The sequence below is a fragment of the Rhinopithecus bieti genome, unplaced genomic scaffold (genome assembly GCF_001698545.2).
Source record: "Rhinopithecus bieti isolate Rb0 unplaced genomic scaffold, ASM169854v2 scaffold_15769, whole genome shotgun sequence".
Classification (NCBI taxonomy): domain Eukaryota; kingdom Metazoa; phylum Chordata; class Mammalia; order Primates; family Cercopithecidae; genus Rhinopithecus; species Rhinopithecus bieti.
In genome coordinates this window covers 2,448,789-2,468,027 of record NW_016809129.1, presented here as the reverse complement: position 1 = coordinate 2,468,027, position 19,239 = coordinate 2,448,789, and the positions used below count along the sequence as shown (strand labels likewise).

The 19,239-nt window shown below is 40.9% G+C and overlaps 1 protein-coding gene across 1 annotated transcript in view; it reads left to right on the top strand.

Annotated features, from left to right (window-relative positions):
- The window catches only part of AEBP2 (AE binding protein 2), an 81,250-nt gene that overhangs the window by 30,114 nt on the left and 31,897 nt on the right, over positions 1-19,239 (top strand). Inside the window, exon 3 of the mRNA XM_017888627.1 lies at positions 6,570-6,677. Coding sequence (XP_017744116.1) covers positions 6,570-6,677 — 108 coding nt within the window. The remainder of the gene's footprint in view (positions 1-6,569; positions 6,678-19,239) is intronic.

Genomic DNA, 19,239 nt, shown 5'->3' with positions numbered 1-19,239 from the left:
TTTTTTTGTATTTTTTAGTAGAGACGGGGTTTCACCGTGTTAGCCAGGATGGTCTCGATCTCCTGACCTCGTGATCCGCCCGTCTCGGCCTCCCAAAGTGCTGGGATTACAGGCTTGAGCCACCGCGCCTGGCCTCTTCTTTCTCTCTTAAGTGTTAAAGTGTCATCATGGAACAGAAACAGATGAGGAAAAAATTGGTAACCCTAGAAGATTTTATGCTTCTGATTATTGAAAGATGACAATTTTACTGGAGCAGTAAGTTAGCAAGATCTAAACTATATTAATTTCTGTTCTTTTTCTCATTCCACTATAATCTTTGCCCTGGGGAGAAAAGCAAAACCATTATATAACCACTTAGCATTGTTTTTTCCCCCCTTTTAAGCTGTTTATGTTGCTATGTTCATGTGGACTTCTTTGGAGGCTGAAGTCAAGTGGAGTTTAGATTTTCCTGGCCTGATTTCTACATTAAAATCAAACTAATCATTTAAACACCAAATTATGAATACACTTTTTTTTCTTAGAGATGAGGTCTCACTGTGTTGCCCATTCTGGTCTGGTCTTGGCTTCCCAAAGTGCTAGAATTACAGGCGTGAGCCACCATGCCCCGACCAATACACCTTTTTAAAAAAAAATCATCAGAGTGCCTTCTACAATTTCAAAAATAAAAACAAAAGAGGCAAAAAGAGAATCAAACCTATCTTTACTGTTAGGTATGATAGAATTTTGTTACTGTTGCCCAGGCTGGAGTGCAGTGGTGCAATCTCCTCTCACTGCAACCTCCACCTCCCAGGTTTGAGTAATTCTCCTGTGTCAGCTTCCTAAGTTGCTGGGACTACAGGTGTGCTCCACCACACCTGACTTACTTTTGTATTTTTAGTAGAGATGGGGTTTCACCATGTTGGCCAGCCTAGTCTTGAACTCCTGAGCTCAGGTGATCCACCCGCCTCTGGCTCCCGAAGTGCTGGGATTACAGGCCTGAGCCACTGTGCCTGGCCTAGGTCCGTTCTTCTGTGTGTGACTGATTTCTGAAGATTAGGCTGTGAGTTATCTTACTAATCAAATTTCAAATCCCAGTGTCCTCTTAATATACACCTAAGTCTTGGAAAGTGGGGAACTTACAGGACTTTAGAGGCTCAGTGTAAAATATACTACTGCTCTTTCTTTCTCCGCTATTTCTCACATAAAAACGATTTCTGGAAAGCTGTTTAGGTTTCTTGATCTAGGATTTATTTTCTGTGTCATTTTACTTTTTACTTTTGCATATATTCTTTGGTGTGTTGTTTTGCTGAGAGGCAAAGCGAGGCGATTTTGGGCAAGGGAGGAATATGATACGATGTTATTGGAAGACTTGAATGAGTCCAGTTAACTATAGCACTCAGGAGGTCAAGGTTGCAGTGAGCTATGATTGTGCCTCTGCCTTCCAGCCTAGATGATAGAGCAAGACTCTGTTTCATTTAAAAAAAAAAAAAAAAAGAAAGAAAATATAGGCTTGATGGTACGTGGAATCATCGGACCACCCCCTCTGCCTGACTTTTGTGGTTTTTTTTTTTTTTTTTTTGTTAAGAGACAGATCTTACCTATTTGTCCAACTCCTGGGCTTAAGCAGCGCTCCCACCTCAGCTTCTTGAGTTCCTGGGATTCCAGGCATGTACCACCACACTCAGCTGGCCTACCTGACTTTAGATGGTGTCGCTCTTTTCTTTTTGTGTCATTTTACTGAAAACAAGATCATTTACTCAGTATAATTAGGCCTTTATTTTGGCATGTAGATTATTCTGTTAACTTGTTCTGCATTTAGAATATATTTGGCTGATTTTAATTTACTGGTAATAACTGAATTTCCTTGTGCATACTTACTCTGGCGGGTTAACATTGCATTTTTTTTGCAGTGGATATTTCATTTATTTACAGAAAGATTTCATGGATTCATTTGTGCTCTTCAGGTGCATAGGTGTTTGTGCATTTGTCTGTACTATCATACAAGCCATTTTAAGTATAGGCCATTCAAATACATTCAAATACATACACTGGTACAAGGATACACTGGTTCATACACTGGTTCAAGGATATTGACCAAAGTGAAGGAGACTCAGGCAACTCTTGGCTCCCAGGTTTGTACCGTCCTTACTCACTTTGGGCGTTTTGGAGAAGATTCCTGAAGGTAAAACCTGTTCTGATAGAAACTCAGTACTTTGTAGAGTTCTTAACAGAAAGCCGAAACCTCCCTGTAACACTGAAATTTTAGACATCTACATCTCATGTGTAAGGCCCTTGTAAACTTGAAGATTTCTTTGGCAGTCCAAAATATATATGTTTGTTTTTTGAGATGGAGTCTCTTTCTGTCACCCAGGCTGGGGTGTAGTGGAGCCATCTCAGCTCACTGCAACTTCCACCTCCTAGGTTCAAGCAATCCTCCTGCCTCAGTCTCCCAAGTAGCTGGGATTACAGGCATGTGTCATCACACCTGGTGAAGTTTTTGTATTTTTAGTAGAGGTGGGATTTCACCATGTTGGCCAGGCTGGTCTTGAACTCCTGACCTCAAGTGATCTACTCACCTCGGCCTCTCAGAGTGCTGAGATTACAGGTGTGAGCCACTGCACCTGGCCCAAAAATATTCTTTTAATGCCTGTGTGAGTTTAAAATTTCTTTTCTTGGACATTCTGGCAGGAAAACCTGATGGCAGTTATTTTGAAAAGGAACCTTTGGTGTTTAATATAAACCCAGTTATTTCATTGACTGGTCTTTCTGAGATAATATAACTTGTATTTTCATAGTGTTTTGGACTTACCAAATGTGTGCTCAGAGTATTTCTGATGAAAAAGGAAGTAGATGATTCTTCCAAGATTACATAGCTACAAAGTGAAAGAGCTGGATTGAATTCAGTTTATCTTCTTACAAAAAAATACTTATCTAGGATCCCACTGTTGGCTCCAGTCGGAGTGTAGTGGCATGATCTTAGCTCACATAGCCTCAAACTCCTGGACTCAGGCAATCCTTCTACCTCAGTGTAGTAGCTGGGACTGTAGGCACGCATCACTACGTCTGGCTACTTTAAACATTTTCAGAGTTGGGATCTTGCTGTGTTGCCCATATTGGTCTGAAAATCTGTCTTGTAGCCATCATCTTGCCTCAGCCGACCGAGCAGCTGGGATTCCAGGCACGAGTCACTATGCTCAGCAGGTTGTTTTCTATTTCTGTTACGTCTAATACAGCCTAATACGACACAATTTGCTGTATCATGAGAGACTAGACTTTGGACTCCTGTGTCTTATTCTGTTAAAATAGCCGGACCTTAATTCATTTTAAAATAGAAGAACCATGGCAAATTATATTCTTGAACATACTCCTTCCAAATTTGGATATAATTGGAATCCTATGGTATTTGATTTTTGATTTTCAGAGTTAATCTTTTTTTTTTTTTTGAGATGGGGTCTCGCTCTGTCCGCCCAGGCTGGAGTGAGTGGCGATCTCAGCTCACTGCAGCTCCCGCCCGGATTTACGCCATTCTCACTGCCCGCTCACCGAGTACTGGGACTACAGGCGCCCGGCCACCTTCCACCCGGCTAGTTTTTTGTATTTTTTTAGTAGAGACGGGGTTTCACCATGCTTAGCCAGGATGTCGATCTCCTGACCTCATGATCCGCCATGCTCGGGCCTCCCCAAAGTGCTGGGATTAAGGCTTGAGCCACCGCGCCCAGCCTAGCTCTATAGTCATGTTGCTCCATAGAAAAAAAAATAGAAGCCGGATACTGCCTGCTGGTTTTTCACCAAATTTAGTGATTGAGTATTGTTAGGTAGAGGCAGTGCTTATTTCGAAGGAACTAAATCTATCTTTAATAAGAAGTAATTGCGAGTAGGGCAGGGGGAGTCACTTAAGAATCCTTTTAACGTTAAGGAGAATCCTTCTGTCACAAAAGTTGTTACAGGAATGATGTTGATATTGTTCCCAAATACTTTCTTTAAGGCATTTCTGTTTATGTATTAGGTTAGTGCACAAGTAATTGCCTTTTTTTCAATTACATTAATGACAAAAACAGCAATTACTTGCACACCAAACTAATAGTGTGATTTCTGAGAGAATTTTAAACCAACCCCTGATTCCTCTTCTTTTTTTTTTTTTTTTTTGAGACGGAGTCTTGCTCTGTCACCCAAGCTGGAGTGCACTGGCCAGATCTCAGCTCACTGCAAGCTCCGCCTCCCAGGTTCATGCCATTCTCCTGCCTCAGCCTCCTGAGTAGCTGGGACTACAGACGCCCGCCACCTCGCCCGGCTAGTTTTTTGTATTTTTTAGTAGAGACGGGGTTTCACCATGTTAGCCAGGATGGTCTCGATCTCCTGACCTTGTGATCCGCCCGCCTCGGCCTCCCAGAGTGCTGGGATTACAGGCTTGAGCCACCGCGCCCGGCCAGATTCCTCTTCTTTATTACTTGGATTGAAAAATAAGACTTTGAGTCTATTAGTAGTTTTTTTTTTTTTTTTTTTTTTTTTTTTGTTTTTTTTTTTTTTTTTTTTTTTTTTTTGAGACAAGATCTATCTCTTACTGCCCAGGCTGGAGTTCAATGGCATAATCATAGCAGCTCACTGTAGCTTTGCCCTCTCCGGCTCAAGCAATTCTCCCACCTCAGCCTTCTAAGTAGCTGGGACTACAGGTGGACACCACCCTGCCTGGTTAATTTTTGTGTATTTTGTATAGACAGGGTTATGTATGGCATGTTGCCCAGGCTGGCCTCATTCCTGGGCTCAAGCAGTCCTCTTGCTTTGGCCTTCCAAAGTGCTGGGGTTAGAGGTGTGAGCCACTGTGCCTGGTGAGTCTAGTAGTCTTGATTTCAAAAATTGATAGCATTAATTACCCATGTGTGATTATTAAACAATATTGAATTAATTTCTATAGCATTTAAGTTTTTTGTTTTTTGCTTTTTTTTTTTTTTTGGAGAGAAGGTCTCACTCTGTCACCTACACTGGAGTGCAGTAGTGCCATCGTGGCTCACTGCAGCCTTCATCTCTTGGGCTTGATCAATCATCCTGCCTCAGCTACTGCACCCCCTCTCCACCGCCCCTGAGTAGCTGGGACTACAGGTGCATATGCCATTATGCCTAGCCAATTTTTTTTGTTACTTTTGTAGAGACAGGGTTTTGCCATGTTGCCCAGGCTGGTCTCGAACTCCTGAGCTCAAGCCATCCCCGTCGGCCTCCCAGAGTGCTGGAATTGCCGGTGTGGGCCACCACATCGGGTGCATATAAGTATTGCTTTGTATTTTTTTCTGTTCCTAGATTTATTTTTAAAAGTTACTTTTAACTCTGAGAACCTTGGCCATTAGTTTATAAACATGTTCTAGGGTTGGGAATTTTGAGTATGAAGGAGGTAATGTTATGAGTTCCTTTATCTCATACTTAAACTAGCAAATTCGTGTGGAGTCAGGATATGCAGTAACTTCTCTAAACAGTCTTGTCGAATGGCAGTGTTGGTATTGCCTTGTTTATACCTATTTGAGATAAAATGATTTTGTTTTGAGTAAAATTGACCTCGATTATTTGTTTATAGACTGTCAGTTTTCTAGTCTATTAAAATTTTATTTTAGGCTGGCTGAAGAAAGATTGTATATCTGTCTTGTGTTCTATTTGTATGTAGTGTATTACAATCTTCAAAGTGTGACTCTATGATTGTTCTTACCTTAGAAAAGAATAGAGCCTTTAAGTAGTTCTTTCAAGATAATGATTGTGGTAGACCCTTTTTTTCCTGATGTTGGGAAGCAGTTTTCAGTGTGTGGTTTGATGGAAATATCATCAGTTAGGAAATTGACATGTCACTGGTAGGAAGATGATAAAGATTAGTTTGTTAGTTTTGGTGCTTTCCACACCTAGTTATACTTAGTACCCTGAACCTAGAATGTGGGTCTATGATGAAAGTATGGTAGCTCATGTCTGTTGTTTTTATTACTGTATTAATATTTTGTATTCAATTTGTTTCATAACAAAATTTCATATTCCAGACAGGGTCTCGAATATGTCTCTGTGTCATAATCGAGATAGAAATAATTCTTCATGATTACAACAATACAAGAAGAAATATTGTTAGTATGCTTGTGAGACCAGGATATCACCAGTAAAAAATTGTAATTTGATAATTTTCATTCATTCTTTGAAGTTGAAAATATCCGTGTCTTCTAATTAACATTTATTGGTCATTTCATTAATTTTTTTATGCCTTTATATTTTCCTGCTATTTAAAATTAGTAGATGTTTGTTCTTTTGTGCAGTAAATACAAAAATGTAAATAATGGCCCATGATCTCAGTTCCGAGGGATATGTTGCTAATGTTATATATGTTTCCTTCTGAATGGTATTCTGTGATCTATGTTCCTATTCCTTACTGAAGGTGTGGTCAGTAGCATTAAGGGTGGCTCATACTAGGATGTTTTGACAGTTTATATTAAGCATTTTGATTGGCTTGTACATTGAATAGTTCTTGTCAGTTGAAGACTTGTAACATGTTAATTTGAATGTATGAGAAATCAAACTCTTCTTGAGATAAGTCATGAAAATTAATATGGCTTTGTTTTTCTTAACAGGTATTTGTTTGCTTATGGAAAGGTTGTAAAGTATATAACACTCCATCTACCAGTCAAAGTTGGTTACAAAGGCATATGCTGACACACAGTGGAGACAAACCTTTCAAGGTAAGGATGTATGTGTATAAATTTTATTTATTTATTTATTTATTTATTTATTTATTTATTTATGACACAGAGTCTCACTCTGTTGCCCAGGCTGGAGTGCAATGGTGCCATCTTAGCTCCCTGCAGCCTCCACCTGCTATGTTCAAGCGATTTTCCTGCCTCATCCTCCTGAGTAGCTGGGACTACAGACGTATGCCACCACATCTGGCTAATTTTTGTACTTTTAGTGGAGATGGTGTTTCACCATGTTGGCCAGGCTGGTCTCAAACTCTTGACCTCAGGTGATTCTACTGCCTCGGCCACCCAAAGTGCTGGGATTACAGGCATGAGCCACTGCGCCTGCCTGGCCCTTTTTTTTTTTTTTTTTGAGACAGAGCCTCGCTCTGTTGCCAGGCTGGAGGGCAGTGGTGCGATCTCAGCTCACTGCAAGCTCCGCCTCCCAGGTTCACACCATTTTCCTGTCTCAGCCTCCCAAGTAGCTGGGACTACAGGTGCCTGCCACCACACCTGGCTAATTTTTTGTATTTTGGTAGAGACAGGGTTTCACCATGTTGGCCAGGATGGTTTCAATCTCCTGACCTCGTGGTCCGCCTGCCTTGGCCTCCCAAAGTGCTGGGATTACAGGCGTGAGCCACTGCGCCCGGCCTGTTGTTTTCTTTTAAATGTTAGCTTAAGCTGACATGTTTCCTAATAGGCGTAATTTTGTTCCTCTAAATTTTTTTAAAAACATTTGTTTTAACATTCTTATACATACATTGAATTTCAAAAGTAGATGGAGATTAAGCTTATTTGTTCTGTTTTTTTCTATTTGAAGTACAGAAGTGTTGCTGTTGGATTAGGCTCTTGAAAATAGCTAGTGGTAGACCAGTGACTGGAAGCCATGTTGGTTTTTTTTATTTTTTTATTTTATTTTATTTTATTATTATTTTTTTTTGAGATGGAGTCTTGCTTTGTCACCCAGGCTGGAGTGCTGTGGCCAGATCTCAGCTCACTGCAAGCTCCGCCTCCGGGTTCACGCCATTCTCCTGCCTCAGCCTCCCGGGTAGCTGGGACTACAGGCACCCGCCACCTCGCCCGGCTAGTTTTTTGTAGTTTTAGTAGAGACGGAGTTTCACCGTGTTAGCCAGGATGGTCTCGATCTCCTGATCTCGTGATCCGCCCGTCTCGGCCTCCCAAAGTGCTGGGATTACAGGCTTGAGCCACCGTGCCCGGCCGGTTTTTTTTAATACTTGGTGGTCTGGTTATGTTTTCTTACTGTCAAAGGTTTCGGCATTTTCATTAGCAAACAACATTGACTATTATATAAAATAAATAAGTTGTAGGACATTAAAGGACTTGATTCCTTTCACTCAGTTTTGAGGTCACACTACTGAGGTTAGGTGTAATTAGTAGTAAATCACTTTTGTCAAATTAGATGTATTCTGGGAAATCTTTATAAAGAGCAAGTTTCTGTAAAATCTATTCCATTTATCTTTATGAAAATTAAATATTTTGGTTTCTATTTATGGAAAGTAGCATATACCATAGAGATTAAAAGTTTGTGTTTAAAGGAGTTTTAATAGTTGTTAAAACCACATTTACTGAAAAGAATACTGTGCCAGTAACTTCCCTTGGGTTTTATAGAGAGTGAGGTAATTCTTGTGGAGTTGCTTTTAAAAACAACTTTTTTGGAAAAAGCAATCAACAAAACACTATAACAAAAGTTTACACTAAGAATTATTTGTCTCTCTCGTTCCTGTTTCCCCGCTTCCTCCCAAATATATAATTATTATTTGTTTCTTGTGATTTTTTCTAGTACTTCCTTATGCATCCACAAGCAGATAAATATGTAGTCTCATTCTCCTTTCTTACCCAAAGTCTAGTAAATTAAATACTATCTGTACCTTGCTTTGAAAAGAAGCAAACTTAATTTTAGAGCAGCTTTAAATACACAGGTTACTTGTTTTTCTATAAACCAAGTTTCTTCCATTCTTGAAATATTATATTGTATATATGTACCTTCTTTTTTGTTTTTATTTGAATAGTCTTCCCCCCACCACAAGATGGAGTCTTGCTCTGTCGCCCAGGCTGGAGTGCAGTGGCATGATCTTGGCTCACTGCAACCTCCCCCTCTTGGGTTCAAGCGATTCTCCTGCCTCCGCCTCCCGAGTAGCTGGGATTACAGGCACATGCCATCACGCCCAGCAAATTTTTGTATTCTTAGTAGAGATGGGGTTTCACCATGTTGGCCAGGCTAGTCTTGAACTCTTGACCTTGTGATCCGCCTACCTCGGTCCTCCAAAGTGCTGGGATTAACCACATCTGGCCCTAATCTGAATAGTTTTTGGGTAACAGGTCGTTTTTGGTTACATTGAATAAATTCCTTACTGGTGATTTCTGAGATTTTGGTGCACCTGTCACCTGAGCTGCGTACACTGTACCCAGTGTGTAGTCTTTTATACCTAACTACCCGCACCCTTCCCTCCTAGTCCCCAAAGTCTATTATATCATTCTTATGCCTGCTCGTAGCTTAGCTCCTAATTACAAGTGAGAACGATACTTGGTTTTCCTTTCCTGAGTTACTTCATTTAGACTAATGGTCTCCAACTCCATCCAGGTTTCTGTGAAAGCCATATTTTGTTCCTTTTTATGGCTTGAGTAGTATTCCATGTGGTGTGTGTGTGTGTGTGTGTGTGTGTGTGTGTGTGTCTGAATATATATATATATGTGTATATATATATATATATCACATTTTCTTTATCCACTTACTGATTGAAGGGCATTTACCCTGGGTCCAGTTTTGCAATTGCGAGTTGTGCTGCTATAAACATGTGTGCAAGTGTCTTTTTCATATAATGACTTTTTTCCCTCTGTGTAGGTTACCAGTGGTGGGATTGCAGGATCAAATGGTAGTTCTACTTTTATTTAGGAAATCTCTGTACGGTTTTCTATAGTGGTTGTATTAGTTTATATTTTCACCAGCAGTGTAAAAGTGTTCCCCTTTCACCATATCCATGCCAACATCTGTTGTTTTTTGCCTTTTAAATTGTGGCCATTCTTCCAGCAATAAGGTGGTATTGTGTTGTGTTGTATATCTTCTTTTGAGAAATGCTTATTCATATCATTTGCCCACTTTTCGATGGGATTATTATTCTTTTTTTTCTTGTTGATTTGTTTTTAGTTCCTTATTGATTGTGGACACTAGTCCTTTGTTGGATGCATAGTTTGCAAATATTTTCTCCCATTCTGTGGGTCATCTGTTTATTCTGCTGATTATTTCTTTTTATGTGCAGAAGCTTTAGTTTAATTAGGTTTCATCTGTTTATTTTTGTTCTTGTTGCATTTGCTTTAGGGTTCTTGGTCATAAACTCTCTGCCTAAGCCAATGTCTGGAAGAGTTTTCCAATGTTATCTTCCAGAATTTTTATGGTTTAAGGTCTTAGATTTAAGTCTTTGCTCCATCTTGAGTTGATTTTTGTATAAGGTGAGAAATGAGGATCCAGTTTCATTCTTCTGCATGTGGCTTGGCAGTTATTCCAGCAGCATTTGTTGCAAAGGGTATCCTTTCGCCACTTTATGGTTTTTTGTGTTTATTTTTTAGAGACTCAGTCTCACTCTGTCACCCAGACCAGAGTGCAGTGGCGTGATCTTGACTCACTGCAACCTCTGCCTCCCAAGTTCAAGCAATTCTCCCGCCTCAGACTCCTGAGTAGCTGGGATTACAAGTGCCTGCCACCATGTCTAGCTAATTTTTGTATTTTTAGTAGAAACAGGGTTTTACCCTGTTGGTCAGGCTGGTCTCGAACTCCTGACCTGAAGTGATCTGCCCGCCTAGGTCTCCCAAAATGCTGGGATTACACGCGTGAGTCACCAATATTTGACTTTAATTTCTGGGATCTCTATTACATTGGTCTATGTGTCTATTTTATTCCAGGACCATGTTGTTTTGGTAACCATAGCCTTGCAGTATAGAAAGTCAGATAATGTGATGCCTCCAGATTTGTTCTTTTTGCTTAGTCTTGCTTTGGCTATCTGGGCTCTCTTCCGGTTCCATATGAATTTTAGGATTGTTTCTAGTTCTGTGAAGATTGATGATAGTACTTTGATGGGAATTGCATTGAATCTGTAGATTGCTTTTGGCAGTATTGTCATTTTCGCAATATTCTACCCATCCATGAGCATGGGATGTGTTTTCATTTATTGGTGGTGTTGATGATTTCTTTCAGCAGTGTTTTGTAGTTTTGTTTGTAGACATCTTTCACCTCCTTGGTTAGGTCTGTTCCTAAGCATTTTATTTTTTTGCAGCTGTTGTAATAGGGGTTAAGTTCTTGATTTTTTCTCAACTTCGTCATTGTTGGTGTAGAGCAGTGCTAATTTACGTTGATTTTGTATCCTGAAAGTTTACTGAATTTGTTTGTCAGACTGCAAGCTTTTTGGATGAGTCTTTAGGGTTTTCTAGATATACGATCATATCATCAACAAACAGCGACAGTTTGACTTCCTCTTTACCTATTTGGATGTCCTTTATTTCTTTTCTCTGATTGCTCTGGCTAGGACATCCAGTACTTATGTTGAATGGAAGTGGTAAGAGTGGACATCCTTGTCTTGTTCTCATTTCTCACGGTGAATGCTTTCAACTTTTTCCCGTTCAGTAGAATATGGGCTGTGGGTTTGTAATATATGCATTTTATTACGTTAAGGTATGTTACTTCTATGCCAGTTTTGCTGAGGGTTTTAATCATAAAGGGATGCTAGATTTTTTTGTTATATGCTTTTTCTGCATCTATTGAGATCACATGATTTTTTTAAAAATTCTTTTTATGTGATACATCACATGTACTGACTTGTGGATGTTAAACCATCCCTGCATCCATGGTATGAAACCCACTGATCAGGTGGATTGCCTTTTTGATAGGCTGTTGGATTCGGTTAGCTAGTATTTTGTTGAGGATTTTTGCATCTGTGTTATCAGGGATATTGGTCTGTAGATTTATTTTTTTGTTATATCCTTTCCTGATTTTGGTATTAGGGTGATACTGGCTTCAGAGAATGATTTAGGGGAGGATTCCCTCTTTCTCTGTCTTTTGGAATAGTTTCATTAAGATTGGCACCAAGTCTTTTTGAATGTCTGATAGAATTCATCTGTGAATCCGACTGGTCCCAGACTTTTTGTTGACAATTTTTTATTACTGTTTCAATCTCTCTACCTGTTATTGGTCTGTTCAGAGTTTTTATTTCTTCTGATGTAATCTAGGAGGGTTGTATATTTCCCGGAGTTTATCCTCTCCTTTAGATTTTCTAGTTTGTGCATGTAAAGGTATTCATAATAGCCTTGAATGATCTTTGTATTTCTGTGGTATCGGTTGTAATATCTTTCATTTTGTTTCTAATTGAGCTTATTTAGATATCTTTCCTCTTTTCTTGGTTAGTCTCATTAATGGTCTATCAAATTTTTTTTTTTTTTTTTTTTTTTTGAGACGGAGTCTCGCTCTGTCGCCCAGGCTGGAGTGCATTGGCCGGATCTCAGCTCACTGCAAGCTCCGCCTCCCAGGTTTACGCCATTCTCCTGCCTCAGCCTCCCGAGTAGCTGGGACTACAGACACCCGCCACCTCGCCCGGCTAGTTTTTTGTATTTTTTTTTTAGTAGAGACGGGGTTTCCCCGTGTTAGCCAGGATGGTCTCGATCTCCTGACCTTGTGATCCGCCCGTCTCGGCCTCCCAAAGTGCTGGGATTACAGGCTTGAGCCACCGGGCCCGGCCTGGTCTATCAATTTTATCTTTTCAAAGAACCAGCTTGTTCATTTATCTTTTGTATTTTTTTTGTTCTTTTGGTTTCATTTAGCACTGTTCTGGTCTTTGTTATTTATTTATTTTCTTCTGCTGGGTTTGGATTTTGTTTGTTCTTTCTTGTTTCTCTAGTTCCTTGAGGTATGACCTTAGATTGCCTGTTTGTGACCTTTCAGACTTTTCTTTTTTTTGAGACAGAGTCTCATTCTATCGTCCAGGCTGGAGTGCAGTGACATGATCTCGGCTCACTGCAACCTCTGCTTCCTGGGTTCAAGTGAATCTCCTGTCTCAGCCTCCCAAGTAAGCTGAGATTACAGGTGTGGGCCACCATACCCAGCTAAGTTTTGTGTTTTTACAGGGTTTCACCATGTTGCCCAGACTGGTCTCAAACTGCTGACCTCAGGTGATCCACCTGCCTAGGCCTCCTAAAGTGCTGGGATTACAGGCGTGAACCACCTTCTCTGGCATTTGATGTAGACATTTAATGCTTGAACTTTTCCTCTTAGCACCGCTTTTGCTGTATTTTGATAAGTTGTGACATTATATTATTGTTCATAGAATTTTTTAATTTCAACCTTGATTTCATTGTTGACTCAAGGATTATTCCAGAGCAGATTATTTAATTTCCATGTGTTTGTATAGTTTTCAGGGTTCCTTTTGGAGGAATTTATCGCAAAAAGATCATCACCTAGGCACACAGTCATCAGGTTATCTAAAGTCAAGATACAATTATTATTACATTATTATGTTGCTAGGATTGTTATTTGCTGTGTTTATTGTGTTGCTGTCTATCTTATTTGTTAGGTCTAGTAATTGTTTTATGAATTTGGGAGTTCCAGTTGGGTGCATATATATTTAGGATTGTTTTTTTCCTATTGGACTAATTCTTTTATTATTTAATGTCCCTCTTTGTGTGTGTGTGTGTGAGTTGGGGTTTTTTTTTTTTTTTTTTACTATTGTTGCTTTCAAGTCTGTTTTGTCGGATATAATAATAGCTACGTCTGCTTGCTTTTGGTTTCTATTTGCATGGAGTATCTTTTTCTACCCCTTTACCTTAAGTTTATGTGAGTCCTTATGTGTTAGGTGAGTCTCTTGAAGACAATAGATACTTGGTTGGTGGAATTTTATCCATTCCCTATCTTTTAAATGTAGCATTTAGGCCATTTACATTCAGCATTAGGATTGAGATATGAAGTACTGTTGTATTCATCATGCTTGTTGTTGCCTTAATAGCTGTTTTTTTTTTCCTTCATTGTGTTACTGTTTTGTAGGTCCTATGAGATTTATGCTTTAAGGAGATTCTTTTTTGTCTTGTTTTTGTCATGGAGTCTCACTCTGTTGCCCATACTGGAGTGCAGTGACAGAATCTCGGCTCTTTGCAACCTCAGCCTCTCGGGTTCAAGCAATTCTGTCTGCCTCACCCTCCCAAGTAGCTGGGATTATAGGTGCTTACCATCACGCCTGGCTCATTTTTGTATTTTTTAGTAGGGACAGGGTTTTGCCATGTTGGCCAGGGTGGTCTTGAATGCCTGACCTTAGGTCATCTGCCCACCTCGGCCTCCCAAAGTGCGGGGATTACAGGCATGAGCCACTGCGCCCAGCCGAGGAGGTTCTATTTTGGTGTGTTTTGAGCTTTTATTTCAAGATTTAGAACTTCTTTTAGCATTTCTTGTAGTGCTGGCTTGGTAGTGGCAAATTCTCTTAGCCTTTGTTTGTCTGAAAAAGACTTGATTTCTCCTTCATTTATGAAGCTTAGTTTTGCTGGATACAGTATTCTTGGCTGATAATTATTTTGTTTCAGGCAGCCGAAGATGGGACCCCAGTCTCTTCTGGCTTGTAAGGTTTCTGCTGAGAAATCTGCTGTTAATCTGATAGGTTTTTCTTTATAGGTTATCTGATGCTTTTATCCCATAGCTCTTAATATTCTTTACTGCATCTTGACTTCAGATAACCTGATGACTGTGTGCCTAGGTGATGATCTTTTTGCGATGAATTTCTCAGCAGTTCTTTGAGCTTCTTGTATTTGGATGTCTACATCTTTAGCAAGGCCAGGGAAGTTTTCCTCAGTTATTCTCCTCAAGTAAGTTTTCCAAACTTGTAGATTTCTCTTCTTTTTCAGAAACACCGGTTATTCTTAGGTTTGGTTGTTTGATGTAATCCCACATTTCGTGGATACTTTGTTAATTTTTTAAAAAGTTATCTTTTCTTTGTCTTTGTCTGATTGGGTTATTTTGAAAGCTTTGTCTTTGAGCTCTGAAATTCTTTCTTCTACTTGTTCTAGCCTGTTGTTGAAACTTTCCAGTGCATCTTTTTTTTTGGGGGGGGGGGAGACCAAGTCTCACTCTGTTGCCCAGGCTGGAGTGCAATGGTGCTATCTCCACTCACTGCAGCCTCCACATCCCAGGTTCAAGTGATACTCTTGCCTCATCCTCCCGAGTAACTGGGATTACAGGTGCCCAGCACCACGCCCGGCTAATTTTTGTGTTTTTTTTTTAGTAGAGACAGGGTTTCATCATGTTGGCCAGGCTGGTCTTGAACTCCTGACTTCAGGTGATCCACCCGCCTCTGCCTCCCAAAGTGCTGGAATTATAGGCATGAGCCACCATGCCTGGCCTCCAGTGCATTTTCTGTTTCTCTAAGTGTGCCTTTTATTTCTAGAAGTTGCAAGTTGTGATTGTTGTTCCTTCCTTCCTTCCTTCCGTCCGTCCGTCCGTCCTTTTTTTAATTTTTTTTATTTTTTGAGGCAGAGTCTCATTCTGTCACCTAGGCTGGAGTGCAGTGGCACAATCTTGGCTTATGGCAACCTGCAACCTCCACCTCCTGGGTTCAAGTGATTCTTGTGCCTCATCCTTCTCAGTAGCTGGGGTTACCGGCGCACCCCAACATCCCTGGCTAATTTTTGTATTTTTAGTAGAGACGGGGTTTCACCATGGTGGCAAGGCTAGCCTTGAACCCCTGACCTCAGGTGATCTGCCTGCTACAGCTTCCCGCAGTGCTGGGATTACAGGCGTGAGCTATGGTGCCCATCCTCCAGTGCATTTTCTGTTTCTCTTAAGTGTGTCTTTTATTTCTAGAAGTTGTGATTGCTGTTTCTTTATGGTATCTTTTTCTCTGGAGAATTTTTCGTGCATATCCTGTATTGTTGTCTTTAATTTGGTTTTCACCTTTCTCTTGTATTTCCTTGAGTAGCTTAATAATCAACCTTCTGAATTCTTTATCTGGAAATTCAGAAATTTCTTTTTGGTTTGGATACGTTGCTGGGGTTATAGAACCCTGTTTTATTGTATTACCAGAATTACTTTTCTGGTTCCTTCTCATTTGTTTAGACTATTTCAGTGGAAAAGACTGGATTTCAGGGCCTGTTGTCTCCCACTTCCTCTAGGGATGGGGCTTCCTGAGAGCTGGACTGCGGTGATTGTTATTGCTCTTCTGGGTATAGCCATCCAGCAGCAGGGCTACCAGGCTCTGAGATGGTGCTGGGGAATGCCTACAAGGAGTCCTGTGATGTGATTCATCTTCAGGTCTCCAAGCTTGTGGGTACCAGCACCTGCTCTGGTGGAGGTGGCACAGGGGAGTGAAGTGGACTCTTTGATAGTCTTCGCTTGTAGGTATGTTTAGTGTACTTGCTTTCTTGAATACTGGTTCTGCTAGCAGTGAGCTTGTAATGTGGACACACTCAGGACCTCTGGTTGGCCAGGATGTTGCAGGCAGTGGAATTAGCTGTTGTTTTCCCCTTCCTGGGATCTGGGTTATTCTGTCATGAGTTGCTCTAATGGCTTGAGTTGGTTGGCCTCCAGCCAGGAGGTGACACTTTGAAGAGAGCACTAGCTGCAGCAGTAGTAAGTAGGGAGATTGCTTGCCCTAAGTTGGCCTGGGCAAGTATTTTGGTTTCTTGGGAGATGGGTGGGGCTATGTTTCCTGTTCGGCTAAAGGGGCAGGTAGAGAAATACCATCAGGTGGGAGCAGGGTTAGGTGAAATTAGGCTCAGACTCACTTTCCTTGGGTTCTGCTTGCCACAGCCACTGTGGGAGATAGGGCGTTGGTTCTCAGGCCAGTCGGGTTATGTTCCACAGGGGATTTTGGCTGTCTCTGCTGTGTCATATAGTTCACCAGGGAAGTGGGGGATTGTGAGAGACCTGGTTGCGAGAGACCTCATTCAGCTCCCACGGGGTAGGTGAAGCCACTCTCACTCCCTTGGTTTCCCGCTCAGACCTTGCCCCAGGCTTCCCTGCTGAGAAAGCAAGGCCTTCGGACCTCGCCCCTCCCCATCCGCCTACTCTGTCAGCAGCTCTGCGCTGGTAAGTGTTCCCACCCACCTCCCTTTTCTGCTCAAGAAAATCCATGTCCAGCTGAAATTGTTACTGATCTCATTTGAAGCTTCTTTTGCCCTGTGACCCTTCCCTAATTCTACCGGCTGTCTTCTGGTAGTACCCTTGTGAGATACAGTCAGGGATGGCTTCCCTGGGCTCTAGCTAGAGGCTGGGAATGCTTACGAGGCATTTCCCACTGCTGCTTCTACTTTTGTATTTTGCACAGTTCCCTTAAATCTATTTCAGCCCTAGGTAAGGTTGAATCCTTCTCCCATGATCTGGATTTTCAGATTTCCCAGTGGGGATGTGTGTTTGGAGGCAGGTTTTCCTTCTCTTACATTTTGGGGACTCACAGTTTTTTACCTGTCTCACGAAATTTGCAGCAGTGTACCGCTTCTTTCAAAGGATCTGTGAATTTTTTCAGTTTGCCTGACATATTCCTGGGGTGGTTCTTGAAGCAAAAGTTCACGGTGTGCATCTCTACGTGGTGTTCTCTCTGCCAGAGTGGGAGCTGCATGGTAGACCTTTCTTCTATCTCCATCTTCCTCCTCCCGATTGTTTGTATCTTGCTTTTTGAATGTACTTTATGCTGGGATCTTTTCGTATCAGTTCATAGTGAATAGTCTCATTTTTTCAGCTTCATCGCCTTCCGTTGTGTGATTTTAGGACTGTACCCAAACTTTGTAGATACACTTGGGTTGCTTCTTTTGTTGCTGTTGGAAATAGTGCTGTAGTGATGAATCCTGAATATGTGTCATTTTCTACATGTATAATTATGTATGTAGGAAATATCCCCTAAGTGATGTGAGTAGGTAGATCAAAGGTTAATGTAAACATTGGTAATTTTGATAACTTGCTAAATTGTCATTCCCTACAGCTAGTACCATCGTCAGTAAAGTTAGAGTGTCTTCCTAATGTTGGAATGTCTCCAAGGCTTTGCTGAGAGGGGATTGTCAAACTTTGGGATTTTTGCTAATCTCATGGGTGAGACATTATATCTTTTTTTGTTGGTTTGTTTTTTGTTTTTTGTTGGGATACAGAATTTGGCTCTGTCACCCAGGCTAAATGGAGCGCAGTGGCACGCTGTCGGCTCACTGCAACATCCATCTCGTCAGTTCAATTGATTCTGATGCTTCAGCCTCTGGAGTAGCTGGGATTACAGGCAGGTGCCACAATGCCCCAGCGAATTTTGTTTTTTGTTGGTTTTTTTTTGGTATTTTTAGTAGAGATGGTGTTTCACTACGTTGGCCAGACTGGTCTTGGACTTCTGGCCTCCAGTGATCCGCGCCCCCTTTGGTCTCAGAGAAAGCACATCTTGATAGTTTTTTTTTTTTTTTGAGACAGAGTCTCACTTGTTGCCAGGCTGGAGTGCAGTGGTGTGATCTCAGCTCACTGTATCCTCCGCCTCCCAGGTTCAAGTGATTCTCCTGCCTCAGCCTCCCGAGTAGCTGGGACTACAGGTACCCACCATCACGCCCAACTAATTTTTGTAGTTTTAGTGGAAATGGGGTTTTACCATGTTGGCCAGGATGGTCTTAATCTCTTGATCTTGTGATTTGCCCACCTTGGCCTCCCAAAGTGCTGGGATTACAGGTGTGAGCCACCACGCCTGGCCCATCTTAATAGTTTTAATTAGTATTCCTTTCATTATGGGTTAGGTTGAACATCTTTTCATATGTTTAACCATTCAGATTTTTTTTCTTAATTTATTTTTTTTAAATAAGTGGTCTTTGAAGAAAAAAATGAAGCAGGTAGTAAATGAATGAATAATTAAGTAAATAAATGGTCTAATTAATTTTCTGGGGCACAGGTCCGATTACTTTAACACCCCAGTGTTTCTTGTAGTCATACTACAGATCTTGGCCATGACATTTGCTAGAAATGTGACTGCGAACTGCTTTCTTAACTTCCTGTCTAATGTGTAGTTGGTAGTACTGGTTACCTCATGAAGTTCTTGTTCAGTGTGTGCACAATAAATATGAGATTATTTATTAAAGTAAAATAATCATTTAAACCATTTACATCTTCAATGTATTTCCATGTGTGTATGTGTGTGTAAGTATATTTTAAGGCATCCATTCTGCCAGTTGATGATGATGTATATGCAGGTTAATTTCAAAGCCTGTACAAATGTTTTTTGTTTTTTGTTTTTTCCAAATCCTCTTCTTAGAAACCATAGACGTTTCCTATTGCAGAGGGGAAAGAAATTGTCTTTGAAAGAAAAAAAGTTAAGGTATATGATTTAGTGAGGTATTGTTCCCTTCATGAATCACAGGAATTATTTAAATGAGCAAAACATTGATGTCTAAAGTACATGGCAGTATGCTGGGCATTATGGAAATGAGGTAATGAGAAAAACAGAGTAGGCAGGGTGCCGTGGCTCATACCTGTAATCCCAGTACTTTGCGGGGCTGACACAAGCAGATTGCTTAAGCCCAGGAGTTTGAGACCAGCCTGGGCAAAGTGACAAAACCTTGTCTGTACAAA